The 17,081-nt window shown below is 40.3% G+C and overlaps 1 protein-coding gene across 2 annotated transcripts in view; it reads right to left on the reverse strand.

Annotated features, from left to right (window-relative positions):
- Window positions 1–1,233: 1,233 nt before the first annotated feature.
- tfpia (tissue factor pathway inhibitor a) overlaps window positions 1,234–17,081 on the reverse strand; it is a 28,706-nt gene continuing 12,858 nt past the window's right edge. The window contains exons 2-7 of one of the 2 annotated variants that reach the window (XM_063005752.1): window positions 13,461–13,661; window positions 4,449–4,619; window positions 4,164–4,247; window positions 3,384–3,449; window positions 2,529–2,708; window positions 1,234–2,006 (exon numbers count right to left, since the gene is read on the reverse strand). In XM_063005752.1, the coding sequence (XP_062861822.1) occupies window positions 1,939–2,006; window positions 2,529–2,708; window positions 3,384–3,449; window positions 4,164–4,247; window positions 4,449–4,619; window positions 13,461–13,661 (770 nt within the window). In that variant the 3' untranslated portion in view covers window positions 1,234–1,938. Of the gene's footprint in view, window positions 2,007–2,528; window positions 2,709–3,383; window positions 3,450–4,163; window positions 4,251–4,448; window positions 4,620–13,460; window positions 13,662–17,081 lie in introns of both variants that reach the window. The other variant, XM_063005751.1, reaches the window with a different exon arrangement.

The following is a 17,081-nucleotide window of genomic DNA, read 5'->3' on the forward strand; positions in this document are numbered from 1 at the left end:
ATAAAAGCTTCTTTTGAATTCCATAAATGAAAGGTTAATGGAGAAACATGCCAGTAGGTGAACTGGCTATTTTTAATCACTACTAAAAGTGAGTGAGACTGAATGATCATACTGATAATATGAATGTAGCAGCGGCACAGCACCAGGCTCCTGAGGACCTCGGTTTAAACCTCTCTGCTGGTAACTGTCAGAAGCTTGGCATGTTCTTTTAATGTCTATTCTTAGAGAACTCTGCAGAAGGTGGATTGACTGATTTAACCATCCTTTTGTGAGTAAAGGGGTGATAGAAGCAAAATACTGATCCAACTGTCCCAGCACAGTGAAGATGTAGGAGCTTCCCCTGACGTCACTGTGTACTCCAGTACTGCTGCCAAGGGTTTCCCCTTCAACACACACCTTCACCATCATGTATCACCCCTACCACCAACACCCCTACCACCAACACCTACCATCCGAGAGGGGTTAAGATCAGTGTTTCACCTCTACTACACTTCATTTAGGTAAAAAATGTAAATATAAAAAAGCCCCTCAGTAATTCCAGCTCAAATCATTATAATCAGTCTACTGTTTTTTTTTTAAGAAAGACAAATACATCAGGATCCTTTTAAATAAAAAAATATCTAACATCCCATTTTAAATGTAAAAAAGTAAATACGGTATATTAAAGAATATAAAATTAAGTTCAACATCTATGTGATGACTGTTAAACAGCGCCATCGGGTGGCTCGTGTCAGTACTGCACACAATCAACCAATGTCTTAAAAATATTTTTTTTGTCTTATTTGCTTCCTAAATAACAAATGTCTAACACAGTATAAATACAGTAGTAACAGTAACATCATTAATTATTATTAATATTATTATTATAGTACTTTATTCAATTATAAGGGCATTTCTATAACATTCTATTACACTTTGTTCCCTTCGTTGTTTATTTCTTTTTACAACCACTTTTCCTAGAAATACTGGGTGTATGACAGGAATACTCCCCAGACAGAGTCCCAATCATTATGAATATTTTAACAACGTTGTTATTTTAATCAAACAAAATAAAAATAAAATGCATTTAATTTTACAGCTTCTAAAGCCTCGAGTCCTCTTTCTAAATCAGTACAGCAGTAATCGATGAATACAATTCACTTTTTAATGCACCCGTAAGTCCGTCCTCGGCCCTTCAGCATAATATATTATAGCTGTATAGCCTTAATTAAAAAATAGACACAACCAGCAGGATCAGGATACAAGTTTGTTACTTTAATAAAAATATATACACATTGTGAATGAGGAAAACTGTAATATATATGAAGCAGCCCAGTGGACTGGCTTTGTTCTTGCTGTTTTAAACTCCAGCACATTTAAAATTCAGTTAAAGTATAAATATAGCAGCCATAAAAAATCTAGAAAATATAACTGATTAAATGACATGGCTGACTGACTACTTCTGAAATACACTATATAGACAGAAGGACCAGACGCCATCAAAAGACATGAAAAAGAGCTTGATTTAAAGAAACTCCAGTGTCCTGCATAGAGTCCTCAGTCCCACTGAACAGCTTTGGAATGAACTGGAATGTCAACTGAGGCTTTTCTGACCAACATCAGTGTCCAGCCATACAAATCCTCTCACTTTGGAATTTCCAACAAGCACATGATGTCCAAATACTTTTGACCATATAGTGTACATATAGTACTTTATTATAAACTGCTGTATTAAATGAGGTCTGATACAGAAGTAATATACAAGCATTAGATTTCAGTTAGCAGAGAAAAAAAAAACATTTTAAAACTACTAATAAACTACTAATAAACGCAAAACACAAAGAATATTACACATAAAAAGAAACACAAATGATTAATTAGTACAGTGACACGTATAACTGATTTAAATATTTAATAAGTAGTGTTTTGATGACCTCAGGACTTTGGTTGGTTGGTGGTTTAGATGGCCCGGAACAAGATGTTGGAGAGCTTGGTCTTTATTCGTATTTGCTTGTCCCTCCTCCCATCTGTAAAACAGAACAAAGGTTACAGTTAAAAAGGGGTAAGAGCCTTGCCTCTCCTTCCTTGGAAAGGCTTTCCACAAGATTTAGGACTGTGTCTGTAGGAATTTGTGGATGAGGACAAAGCTCCATACAGGCCATGCTAATCTCACCCAACCATGGCTTTATGGACAGTCATGCTGGAAGAGGAAAGGGCCTTTCCCAAATTGTTTTGTCCCACAATGTTTTGTCTTGCTTTTATGACTGATGATCCTTCTTTCAATCTCTATTTCTATTTGGTCTGCTGATTGACCCTGACCAGGATAAAGCAGTGGTAAAACATACAGAATGAATGATCAGCTCTGGATATCTACACATTTTGTGCAGAGGATTAATACACACAAAAATTTAATATTAAATCTCAACACTCAGAAGAATACTATAGAAGAATAAAGAAGAATGCCTTTATTTGTCATATATACATATACAGGTTTACAGTACAATTAAATGCTACACAATTGAATCACATTGTTAAATAAACACTGATACCTTTTGTGCAGGTCATCAAGCAGCGCCTCTTTGAGGAAAACCTATTTTTGTTTCCCCCACAGCCACTGTAGAGGAACATACTGCAGCGATTAGTACTGGGGTCGAAGTAAAATCTCTTATGTTCACTGTTGCAGTGACCCTTCTTGACTGGACTCAGACACAAATCTGGAGGGGTGAACTCTGCAAACAAAGAGTAACAGAAATGTGGACACCTGATTAAAAACTGCTGAGAGATGTTGCATAAAACATACAGTGTATGTCAGGTGAAAAATGACAAAACACATTCAGGGTCTCTTCAGTGATCCTAAAAAACTGTCTATACTGTGGCTGTAGAAATTATACTGACTCAGTGCATCTCGGTGTGGTACAGAAACAGTTCTGTCCAGTAATATAAAGCTGACAGAGTGATGTGCTTAACTGAGCTCATTTCCAGAACTGCTTTATCCTCTCTGCATGATATTTACACCAAGCAACTCCACACTAGCTATTAGAATATTAGCCACACTAGTTATTAGTGACTCTGCAGCCTGATGGCCAAAACTAAGAGTCTCAGGAGGAGCTTCTCCTCTCAGGCCATCAGACATCTTAACATGGTTCTTCCCACTACACCAACAGTGGTTGTAATAGTGGAAAGGGTGGCTGAAACAATCTAGCCATTAAAAGGTGCATTTGTGAGTGCTCTCTCAATGCCGATCCCAAGCCCTGATAAAAATAGAAGAGCTGTATCAGGAACGGCATCCAGAGTAAATAAAAAACTCTTCCATTCAGCACATGCATCATCAGAATTAAATATATACAATACATAGAAAGAAGAAAAAAATAAAAATAAATAAAGCATAAAGCTTGTGTGTTTACCTGGGTCTAACTCGGGTCTGAGCTGGATCTGTGGCTCTGTGTATTCATCCGTCTTTATGAGAGTGTCTGAAACAACAAATCAGAGTTAATCCCCGTCAACAGGTGTTCATACTTCATGGACTGTAGTACATGCTGCCATTCAAGATCAGCCACCCCCGGTCAGCAGAGGTCTCAACTGCACCAGTGACCATTAGATTAGTAATAGCCAGTAGGAGAGCCCAAACAACTGGCAACCCAGATAATGATGTTATTGAAGCAATACTACTACTAATAATAATAATAAGTTTAGGTGCTCAATGGTGAAGGGGTCTATTACACTGACCCACCATTTAAACCCCAGTCTTAGCGGTGCTATTGGCCAACCAGACATTTACACAGACATGACTAGCTATGTCTTATGGGGAGTGCGGCCAAAGCCCTGCAACAGACTGATGCCTTGTCCAGGGTATTTCGTCCTACTACTTGTTTCCCAGGGGACCCAGGCCCGCCAAGACCCTTAGAAAAATAAAACAATAATTAAAAAAATTAAAAATAATTGTTAAATTATTAAAATTATTATTCAATAATATAAATTATAAGAATTTGATTAAATATTATTATTATTATTATTATTTTGTATATTTACAAAACTATAACTATAAATATTATGTAAAACTGGGTTGTGCAGCTTTAATACCACAAATGTTTTAAACTCACCCAGTCACTCTCATAAACATTAATTGTTTGCTATGAAGCTATGATCGTTTTATTTATGCATCATTAATTTATGCAGTTATTTACCAGTTTTAATTACAGTCGCTTCTGCAGCTTCTACTATCTTCTTCTCAGGCTTGGGAGGGTCCATTTGTTCCTTAGTGTCATTACCTGCTAAACAGATAGAGAAAAATGGTCCTGTTATTCCTTTATTCCTGTTATTCCAGCTTTTTTATGTGTGTGGCTGAAACTTCTGAGCTCATGTGGACACATCATTCTGGCTGTATTGTGTATAATGCTCATATAGTCACAATAATGCTCACAGGTGGCATGTTTTATTCTGAAGTAACCATATGTTTAAGTAATACGTACGCTGGCATCTGTCCTGGCATTCCTTCAGGGTCGGGAAGTTGTTGGCATTTCCGAAACAGCCACCATAAAAGAAGCGCTTGCACTCATTGAGCTTGCTGTTGAAGAAGTAGCGTGGTACGAGGCCTCGACATGGACCCGGCTCGTCCTCCAGGTGGCATGGACTTTTATTGGCTACAAAAAAAGTCAAAGAGATTAAACATGATTTCTGGTGTAAATAAATATACAAAGAAATGACCATGACAGTTTGTCCAGCTTAGTTAAAACATGTTTATAACTGGACTGGTTTCAGTCTTTTTAAACGATAGTGTTTTTTAATTGGACTTTAATAAACACTTGATTTCTGGAATGTTGCATTTATTAGAGTTAAACCATTTGCAACCGCAGTTCACTTAAGTCACAGCAAATCCATATAATCTGCACAACAATTTGAGTAAAAATGTTAAATTACTCTAAATAATCGCTACATTACACTAGCCCACTGCCACTAGGATCCAGGTTTTAAATCACCAGCATTGCTATCAGATCAAAGGTTGTAGTTGGTTGGTTGGGCGTCTACATACAGACATGATTGGCTATGTTTGAGGGGAGATGGGGGAGCTATACCCTGTGATGGACTGGCGTCATGATGGCGTGATTTCAGGGAAGGCAGACACACTGCCACCATGACCAGAATAAAGCAGTGTGAAACAGGAAAATGAGAAAAAATCAGAATTTCTTTGCATCTGATTTGTTTATATTTAAATTAGGTGAACAATGGCTGGGAATGTAAGAACTTTATTGAGATTCTGATGAGCCGATCAAATCCATTTGCTCAAAATAGTCTAATCCTCTGCTTCGGAATCAAAGAAAGTCTGTAGTACATCCACTGCTTTAGACTGGAACACACTACTGGTCATTGCACACAATGACAGCATGTTAGAAATAGTATGCTTCCAAATTGGGGTAAATGTTTAGGAAAGGCTCTGTTCCAGAATGACTGCACCCCGTGGACCCCAGCAAGGTCAATGAAGACACAGTTTAATACGTTTTGTATGGGAGGATCTCCAGTGGCCTATACAAAGCCCTGACCTTAACCCTATTGAACACCACTGGGCAAAAATGGAAATTCTCTTTCAGCATCAGCACCTGAGCTCCTCTGACAACAGTGAAGCCCCCTGTACACATCTTCACACCAGCCAGTGGCAAGTACACAGGACTACACTACTATCCAGACCATTCAGTCCTATAAGAAACATGAATAAACCCCGAATGTACAGTATTATCTATTCACGCCTGTTTACTGCACATGGCTCAGAGCAATTTCCTCAGAAGACATCAAAGCAAGGCTGAACTGATTAATGTCCTTTGATTTGACCTATAGTACACGTCCACTTGATGAAACGGTTTAATATTCTCTCAGTCCTTCTCTTTGTTATGCAAAATGTATTTATGTAAGCCAGTAATTAAAATATTTCCCTAAAGTGCATATCAATCACAGTGTCAGGTAGGACGAACCTATCCAGGACATGACATATTAGTGCTGTGTCCTTTCTCTTCTGTTCTTTCTGCTACTTTTCGTGTACAGAAATGAGACACAGCCTGATCTAATCAAATCTTCAGTACCATGCAGATTTATAGCTGGTGTTCTGTACAAAGACACATTTTGTTAATGACTTCAGTCTATGATCTGATGAAGCCTCATCCATTTACACAAAAACAAATCTGAATACATTAATTAAAGGTGCTACAAGGTTAAAAGTGTCAATCTGGGACACAGGCTTTGTATGGTAACTCCTTTAGGCTGCTCCCTTTATGGATATCCACAATAAATCATTCATCCATGTATTTGATTTTGCCGTTTTTACACTGGGCGGCACGGTGGCTCGGTGGGTAGCACTGTCGCCTCACAGCAAGAAAGTCCTGGGTTCGATCCCCAGCCGGGGCGGTCCGGGTCCTTTCTGTGCGGAGTTTGCATGTTCTCCCCGTGTCTGCGTGGGTCCTCCGGGAGCTCCGGTTTCCTCCCACAGTCCAAAAACAGGCAGTCAGGTTAATTGGAGACACTGAATTGCCCTATAGGTGAATGGGTGTATGTGTGTCTGCCCTGCAATGGACTGGTGCCCCATCCAGGGTGTTACTGTGTGCCTTGCGCCCATTGAAAAGCTGGGATAGGCTCCAGCACCCCCCGCGACGCTAATTGGATAAGCGGTTAAGAAAATGAGTGAGTGAGAGAGTTTTAACACCAAATGCCCCCCTTCACCAACCCTCCTATTTATATTATATTGACAGTTGCTGTGGAGGAATTCTGTGCATAGAGAAAAGGCATCATGGGAATTGTGCGGAAAAAGTAGGTTTAATTTATGTACTTCACATGCACTCTGTTGAAAAAGCTTTCAGCCTGGTAGCATGTTCCTGGTGGTCTCTGAGGGAATCGACTGCTTTTAGCTTCAGCCAAACACACTCAATATTGCAAGTGAAATGGATTTTGAGATCATCACTTACAAAGTGGGTCAATCCCTGAAGAGAAACCACAAGGAAACCCACACACACACACACACACACACACACACACACACACACTATGGCCTAAAGTATGTGGACACCTGACAATAAGATTGTTGGACATCCCATTCCTAAACCATGGACATTTGTATAGAGATACTGCATTTAAGGCCACAACAATCCCCATTCCTCTGAAAAGGCTTTTTTTTTTAATTTATTTTAAGTGTATATGTGGGAATTTGTGCACATTTATTCAAACGGGCATTTGTAACACACGCACGCACTGATGTCTGACCAGAAAACCTGGCTTGCACTCGGCATATCAATTCTCGACATTCCAACATCTTAAAGATGTTCAGTGGTTTGAGGTCAGGGCTCTATGGAAACCACTGGAGTCCCTCCGCAAACTTGTCACATCATGGATGCAGCTCACTTTTATTGTCATGTCTGATAGCACCGATGAGATTTGAACCCAGATCTCGGCGTCGATGGGCTAGCGTAATAGACTGATGTATCCTCGCTTTCTTTGGAGTGCACTTTGATAGATTTCCAGGTCACATGCTGAATGATGAAGGGGCTAAGGTTTGTGGAGGATGTTTTAATGGACCTTACTCTGGGCACGGGGCACAATAATGGAACAGGAAAGGGCATTCCCCTAACTGTTGCCAAATGTATTTAATTTCATACACCTGTTTGCAATTGGTGTGGCTAAACATCTTAAGTGAGTAATCAGGAGGGATATCCACAAACATCTGGCCATTTAGTGTACCTGTGCATCAGCAGTAAGGATGAGTCCTGGGTTGCCAGATATATTTGGTTTTTATAAATCCCGCCCGTTCACCTTAAAGAGTAGCCCAAACGCAACCCAAATGTCATAAATGATTTATGGTAAAGTCATCTATCAATATGTGTCTATTGCTGTATCGCTTTCCGTATCGTTCCCACTCACCCGTAGTGACTACATAGATTCAGTAAGTAAAAACGCGAATACAACTGATACAATTCAATGTTAATAAAACTAACAAACACACCGTGTTCAGTCCCTAACGGAATGACGTCAACTAGGTCATGTGATGTAGAAAACTGGCTAGTGGAATTGTAAGACTTGGAATAAGTAAGCAAAATTCAGCTATGTAAATGGAACACAGCACCTAGGATGAGACACTGCGCCAACTGTGATGATTTGCAAAATATAAATAAAAAAATTGACAGACAATTTTCATGTACAGTTATAGGCAGCCCACCAGAAACCAGCCCAAGACCCACAACTGCTCAAAATGTCACACAACCAACTTTTAGCAGGAGTATATTGGGTGGTAAAACCGCGGGACTGGCAACACTGGATGAGTCCAGGGTTCCTACACTAGATGGAGACACTTCTCCACCAAACTGTTTCATCTCCTGCTTGTTTAGAGGCAGCGGTAGTTCAGTGGCTAATGCCACAACACAGTCTGGTTCCTGCTAATGCCACAACACAGTCTGGTTCCTGCTAATGCTACAACATAGTCTGGTTCCTGCTAATGCTACAACATAGTCTGGTCCCTGCTAATGCCACAACACAGTCTGGTTCCTGCTAATGCCACAACACAGTCTGGTTCCTGCTAATGCTACAACACAGTCTGGTTCCTCCTAATGCCACAACACAGTCTGGTTCCTGCTAATGCTACAACACAGTCTGGTTCCTGCTAATGCTACAACACAGTCTGGTTCCTGCTAATGCTACAACATAGTCAGGTTCCTGCTAATGCCACAACACAGTCTGGTTCCTGCTAATGCTACAACATAGTCAGGTTCCTGCTAATGCTACAACACAGTCAGGTTCCTGCTAATGCTACAACACAGGCAGGTTCCTGCTAATGCTACAACACAGTCAGGTTCCTGCTAATGCTACAACACAGTCTGGTTCCTGCTAATGCTACAACATAGTCTGGTTCCTGCTAATGCTACAACATAGTCAGGTCCCTGCTAATGCCACAACACAGTCTGGTTCCTGCTAATGCCACAACACAGTCTGGTTCCTGCTAATGCCACAACACAGTCTGGTTCCTGCTAATGCCACAACACAGTCTAGTTCCTGCTAATGCTACAACATAGTCTGGTTCCTGCTAATGCTACAACATAGTCTGGTCCCTGCTAATGCCACAACACAGTCTGGTTCCTGCTAATGCCACAACACAGTCTGGTTCCTGCTAATGCTACAACACAGTCTGGTTCCTCCTAATGCCACAACACAGTCTGGTTCCTGCTAATGCTACAACACAGTCTGGTTCCTGCTAATGCTACAACACAGTCTGGTTCCTGCTAATGCTACAACATAGTCAGGTTCCTGCTAATGCCACAACACAGTCTGGTTCCTGCTAATGCTACAACATAGTCAGGTTCCTGCTAATGCTACAACACAGTCAGGTTCCTGCTAATGCTACAACACAGGCAGGTTCCTGCTAATGCTACAACACAGTCAGGTTCCTGCTAATGCTACAACACAGTCTGGTTCCTGCTAATGCTACAACACAGTCAGGTTCCTGCTAATGCTACAACACAGTCAGGTTCCTGCTAATGCTACAACATAGTCAGGTTCCTGCTAATGCTACAACACAGGCAGGTTCCTGCTAATGCTACAACACAGTCAGGTTCCTGCTAATGCTACAACACAGTCAGGTTCCTGCTAATGCTACAACACAGTCAGGTTCCTGCTAATGCCACAACACAGTCTGGTTCCTGCTAATGCTACAACATAGTCAGGTTCCTGCTAATGCTACAACACAGGCAGGTTCCTGCTAATGCTACAACACAGTCAGGTTCCTGCTAATGCTACAACACAGTCTGGTTCCTGCTAATGCTACAACACAGTCTGGTTCCTGCTAATGCTACAACACAGTCAGGTTCCTGCTAATGCTACAACACAGTCAGGTTGCTGGCATTGTCAAGTGATTATCAGGCTGTGTCCTCATCCTATGTCCTTTATAGTATGTAACTTTACCATTTAAAGTGAATTTATTAGACATACTATTTAACATATAGTGAAATTTGGGATACAACCACTTCATTTGTTATTGGAACTTTACCTTCTACCTTCAGGAATCAGATTGGCTACTTTCAAACCACTTTTTTAGGCCAAAATCTTGTCCATATTCTCCAGTCTTGTGGGACTAGATCAGAGCTCGAACACAACTGTCCCAACTCGTTAGTTAATACCCAAGTTTAGCAGGCATGGTCGAGCAGGGAAATCAACACACTCGGCTGGACTCCGGTCCCTGTTGTGCCTCACAGATGTAGACCGTCTGTTCTTTGGACGACGATATTTTGAGTTATGGAGTGATGTATTGCTGCACAGATCCAGGCCGTGTGTCATTTTCTCTGTTTCTGAGGGCAGTGACTTACACTGGAATTGGATGGCGAGAGACGGCTTGACAATGATTCTAACAATGACCTCTCACAGGGTTTCTACAGTGGGTGATATGATTCACCACACCACACAGCTATAAACCAGCTGATGTGGCACAGTTGTCCTTTTATTGTAACCAGGAAACAGACAAGGAGCCTACATTCACTATTTTTTGTAACAGGATAACATGATAAAGAAACAGGAATGTGACACCACAAATCCAATTCCAAAACGCTAATGAAAACAGAAAGAGGTGATTTGTAGTCTGACCTTTACATTTACATTTTCAGCATTTAGCAGACGCTTTTCTCCAAAGCGACTTACACAATGACCTGAACACAATGAGCAGTAGAGGGTTAAGGGCCTTGCTCAGGGACCCAACAGTGGCAACTTGGTGGTGGCGGGGCTTGAACCGGCAACCTTCTGTTTACTAGTCCAGTAGCTTAACCACTGAGCTATCACTGGCCCTTTAAAGGTGTTTAATCAAAAACAGTGAAGTGAAGACAATGCAGTGACTTGTGTAGCTGGTTGGTTTGTGGACAGAGATTATTTTCTCACATCTCTAGGAAATGTATATATATATATACTTCAGACTATTTAAAAAGGAACTGTAGAATGATGGTTTGTCATGTCTTCTGTGGATTAAGAAACAGCCATATATGACCATAAGCTATGGACTTTTGGGTATCTTCTAGTACAAACACTGGGGGACAAAATTTAAGGGAGCTCTAAATGTCATAGACTTAAGCTCACCAAACCTAAACCCTGCCTGGCATTTATAAGGGGCACACAAAAGGGTAGCTGAGCATTCTGTGACATCAAAAGATACTCTTTGGCCGCTCAGGTGGCACAGCGGTAAAAACACGCGCTGCAACCAGAGCTGGATTTCGAAAGTGCGCGTTTCGACTCCAGCTCTGCCTTCAGCCGGTCGAAGGCTGGGCGGCTATATGAACAACGATTGACCTGTTGTTCAGGTGGGGGGGCGGGATTGGAGACCGGAGGGGGTGGGTCTCCCTCTCTGTCAGAATGCGATTACGATCTCTGCCGGCTGATTAAGAGGCGCCTACACAAGAGATGAGGGAGGGTGCCCTTGGGGTGTGTCTCTCCGCATGCAACGCTAGGTGGCGCCAAACTCATCAATGTGTGGGTGGCAAAGATGCATCTGGCTGCTGCCAGTGTTTCGGAGGGGATGTTGGTTAGCTTCGATGTCCTCTGTCAGGGCAGGGTTCGGCATAGACAGAGAGGAAGCACATGCAAAATTGGACAATTGGATGCGCTAAAGGGGGGGAAAAAGGGGAAAAATAAATATATATAAATATATATAAAAAATTCCCTCTTGGGAATATTGTGAAATCCTGCTGTGATTCATTCATCCACTCGTTCATTGTCTGTTTTACCATCGCTTTATCCTGGTCAGGGTCACGTGAGTGCAATTCACTGGGTGGATAAGTTGGTAGTCCATCACAGGGCAAACACACACATACTAAAAGCAATTTTTGTAGCTCAAATTAACCTCCTGTGAGAGGAAACTGGAGTACCCAGAGGAAACCCACTTGGACACGGGGATAACATGCAAACTCCACACAGAAAGGACCCAGATCGCTCAACCTGGGAATTAAACCCAGGACCTTCCTGCTGAGATGACGAAACAAATAAATCCTAAATTTTATGTATATTATTTTAAAAAAGCAGTCAAATGAGGCAGGACTTTCTTATGCTAGTCCACCACTGCTGGAATCCTGGTTTGAATCTCAAACATAATTGGCTAACTTGCATAAGACAGAGTAATTAATAATAAAACCATATGACTCTGTATATTACCATGCTTTACAGTATGTGAGGACAGAATTGGTACCATTGTTAATGAGGCATAATATTTAGTGCCTATAGTGCCAAGTTCTTCGCCTCTGGTGTCTCTGAGGAGTTTTACTTTTTCCCCTTAAATTTCCATTGATTTTCTTCATGTCCTCTGGTTTCCTTGTAACTCCAGAAATATGCACAAGACAGACTGACTGATCTAAATTGCCCTGAGATGTAAGTTAATTTGTAGGTGTGTGATGCCTTTTAGAGAGAATAATACAGATGTTTTGTACCAGGACAAGAACTTACAATGTTACTAAATGTAACACTATAACAAACAGTGTCTTGCACTGTTGACATGTGACATGATAGTATATAATTTTCCTTACTGTTCCAGACTTAAATAAAACCACAGCTGTAATTACACTCAAACACTGTCCCCCAGCGTCTGCAGTTCATGATCATTACTCATCCTGACTGCACTACGACACTCTACTCTTGTATACGTGCTCACTTTCTGTCCTTGAACCGCATTTGTTTGCAAGTTATAAAATTATAGAAACTGAGTCACTGGCTGAAAGATCCATCATACTGTAATTTAGCATCTAAATGATGAATAGCCAAACGGAAATGACACATCCAGAAGTAGATTATACCATAACACATAAATGATTAAATCTGAGTGTCTTGTATAATTATGTATTTTCATCTGAAGGCAACATGCAGTGGTTCCAAAACTTTTTTAGTTTTGGCGCCCGTAATAAAATGTGCCTGTACACAAAACCCCAAATGAACCCCATTTTTACCACAAACAAGTCAAAGGTTCACATACAGTTCTGAGATTTAAATAAAACTTGTTTGTGAATGAATGACTGGAACACTAGAACATTAGTGAATAAGACTGACTACAGATGGTGACTTCTCTGTGCCCATTTCTATAAGGCTACCCATCACAAAGTACTTGAAACAGTGGTCACTTGCCAATGTGATTGACATAATTCACTTGGTAATTCATTATGGAGTCATTTCTACATTTAAAATGATTTATTTATGTTAGTGCTGGGAACAAGCAACCACAAGGACATTGGATAGTAGAAACCTTGGAGCGAATGACAGTCTTATATAATTTTTTTAATGGCTAAAGTTCCAAGACCACTAAGTATTCATGGCTTTTGCCATTTGAGACACAGCCAAACTTGCTCTCTATCAAGGACTGGCTGGAATTCAGATACATTTTCTAAAACCTGTATTAACTTCTACATTAGTCTGAACAAGTGAGGACCTCTCTTTGCCCTTGCCTGGCACTTTAATTTAACTTCATGTGAAAACTGTAATGTGGAAGCGCTTACCTTTTACCAGACACATATCTTCACACTCCTCCAGCGTCTCGAAATTGTTCTCATTGCCCTGACAGCCTCCATATTCAAAACGCTCACAGCGGCGTGTGTCAGTGTCAAAGTAAAATCTATCGAGCACGGCTTTACAGGGCCCTTCATCCTTTTTAAGGGCGCATGAGTGGTGGAAAATCTTAAGCGGAGGTTGCTCTCCATCTGCAGAGACCAAAAAAAAGCAAAACAAAAACAATACAATGTTAGAACTGCAGTGTGGCAGGGCTAATAAAAATGAATAGTGGGTCCGTGTTCATCTCTAACCCTCGACTCTGCATAAAAAGTGTAAAAGCACCATGTTTTGGAGGCTTTAAGTGCATCACTTGGCACTTTCAGTATATTGAAAAGATACCTTTAATCAAACCATTAATATTTTTTATATTACCAACTATCCATTTAACAGGAATACACTCCACACACGCAGGCCTGTATGTGCGTTCAGCACTTTTCATTTTAAAAAAGAAGTGCACCTGTTAAAGAAAGAACAGTATATCTGGATGTATGCATCTTCTGATGCTTGCTAACACTATCTATCTAATCTAACTTGTGTTTAGATTGTGATTACATAATACATGACCAGACTTTGTCCTCATTCTTATCTGATGTGTTTAACTATTCTTGTTTTATTGGAGTTATTTTTTTTTTTTTGTAAATAGTGGTACACCTTGGTCTTAAATGTCTTGAGAAATGTTGTGTACAATTTTAATATAATACAATATAAATAATATAAATTATTATTACATTATTATTACAAAACACAGTAACTATTTTTAATAGCCATTACTAAAAACCTGAAATATAATAACAGATAAACAATTAACAAACATATAATAAATATTACTTTTTATTTTTATGAATTTTTAGCATTTAGGTACCATTTATAGTGTGGGTACCATAAACCAACAAATCAATTGTAACACCAGTCCTGATTCCTTTTAAATAAGCACTTGGGTAATCCCCCAACTTTTTTATTAGATTATGTTCCAGAGCACTCGGGAATTAAAGGTTTGAATCTCCAGCAGTGCTATCAGCCAGTCGGGCATCTACATCCAGACATGATTGGTTGTGTCTGAGGAGAGTTGGGAAGGTGGGGTGGTGATGGCTGAGACACCACAATGGATTGGTGTTCTGTCCTGGGTGTGTAACTTCACTGTGCCCAGTTATTATGGGAAACCAGACCCACTGTGACCCTGACCTGAATAAAGAACTGGTAAACATTGTTTTTTATTTTACCAGAAGAAATGGCTTAAATTTCTCAACAGCAATATACAAGAATAAGAAGCTGTAGAAAGCTAGTTACAATCATTGCGTCTAAAGGTGGTACAACCAGTAAATAAGTGAACAGGGTGGTTTAACAGGGGTGATATGCTAGTTGGATAACTTTGAATGAAAAATCTGCTTTACAAAATATTGCTTTGATGAAAAATCATATTGTGTTTGGTGTGATAAATATGCTATAACAGAGGCACTGACTCCAAATCCTGCCTGCAAGTTCTGGAATCCCATACTGTACTCCACCCAACCACCCAAACTCACAAACTTACAGAGCACAACATTGACATAAATTACTGCTGGATCCCCGGTCACTGCGGGATAACAGAAAAGTTAAAAAACTAGATCAGCTAGCAAGAAGAAAAACAAGTGAACAGACAACAGACCTCAAGCTCCCACCCTCGGATATCTTCGTTCTAATAACAGCATACATACAAAACCAGTGGCAATCAGAATGGAACTCAATAACCAACAATAAACTGTATTAAATTAGTCCTAATATAAATACCTTTTTGGAAAAACATACAGAACAAACATTATATACAAGACGTCATTTACAAAAGGGGAGAGGAGGCCCCCATATGCAACTACAATTACTGTAAAACACATTTTCACAGAATGTGTTAAATACACTGATCAGCCATAACATTAAAACCATCTCCCTGTATCTACACTCACTGTCTATTTTATCAGCTCCACTTACCATATAGCAGCACTTTGTAGTTCTACAATTACTGACTGTAGTCCATCTGTTTCTCTACATGCTTTTTTAGCCTGCTTTTACCCTGTTCTTTAATGGTCAGGACCCCAGAGAGCCACTACAGAGCAGGTATTATTTAGGTGGTGGATGATTCTCTGCACTGCAGTGACACTGACATGGTGTGGTGTGTTAGTGTGTGTTGTGCTGGTATGAGTGGATCAGACACAGCACCACTGCTGGAGTTTTTAAATACCGTGTCCACTCACTGTCCACTCTATTAGACACTCCTACCTAGTTGGTCCACCTTGTAGATGTAAACTCAGAGATGTTTGCTCATCTATTGCTGCTGCTTGAGTTGGGCATCTTCTAGACTTCCATCAGTTGTCACAGGACGCTGCCCACGTGGCGCTGTTGGCTGGATATTTTTGGTTGGTGGACTATTCTCAGTCCAGCAGTGACAGTGAGGTGAAAACTCCATCAGCGCTGCTGTGTCTGATCCACTCATACCAGCACAACACACACTAACACACCACCACCATGTCAGTGTCACTGCAGTGCTGAGAATCATCCACCACCCAAATAATGCCTGCTGTGTAGTGGTCCTGGGAGAGTCCTGACCATTGAAGAACAGCATGAAAGGGGGCTAACAAAGAATGCAGAGAAACAGTCGACTACACTCAGTAATTGTAGAACTACAAAGTGCTTCTATATGGTAAGTGGAGCTGATAAAATGGACAGTGAGTGTAGAAAAAAGGAGGTGGTTTTAATGTTATGGCTGATCGGTGTACAACAAAGAAAGAGAGAGACTAAGAATGACTGACTCAATAAGCAATATCTTCACCAGAAACAATGCAAACATGATAATAAACTTTCTTACAAATACAAACTTAAGGACTTGCTTATAAACCCAATAAGTCACTGAACTAATAAAGTTTTCATATGAAAAACCGGTCCTGCCTTGAAAATAACTCACCAGAGTAAACAAGGCGTTATAAAAACCAAACAATCAAAAAAGAACAGTGGCAGTTATTTTTTTTATATTCAGCAGTGAATATAGAAACAGAAATAGACAAGCTTGGGGATCCCTGTGATGAAAAGTGTGTGTAAACATGTGGGAATGTAAATAAGGGAATGCAAAGAAAGGAACAGTGATTTTTGGAAGAGGTGGTGAGTCAAAAACACAAAGTTCATGTGGCAAAACATCTTACTGGTCCACTTTAAGTAAATATTAAATTATCATAAGGCACAACGCCAACGACCGACTGGTTGCCAGTCGGCAATAACGTCTGTCAATCTTTTTTCCCAGAGTTTTTGCAATATGCTACCTGCTGTCTACAAGGTTTGGAGAGAAAGAGCAGATGGTGTGGGAGTCATCTAATAGATTCCAACAGGCAGGTCCTCCAGTTAACCTTCAGAGTGAATAAGGTGCAGTAGTGATGCTGTGCTTTCTGAACACTGTGTACTGTGTCTTTATCACACCTACAGTCAAGTTTAAAAGTACATGTACATCTGTATAAGATATTCACTCTGTAGGGCCAAAAGTGTGTGGACACTTCTCATAAATACTAAGATGACCTGTTTCAGCCAAACTAATTCCTAACAGTAATATA

This window comes from Trichomycterus rosablanca, chromosome 12, assembly GCF_030014385.1.
Source record: "Trichomycterus rosablanca isolate fTriRos1 chromosome 12, fTriRos1.hap1, whole genome shotgun sequence".
Lineage (NCBI taxonomy): Eukaryota > Metazoa > Chordata > Actinopteri > Siluriformes > Trichomycteridae > Trichomycterus > Trichomycterus rosablanca.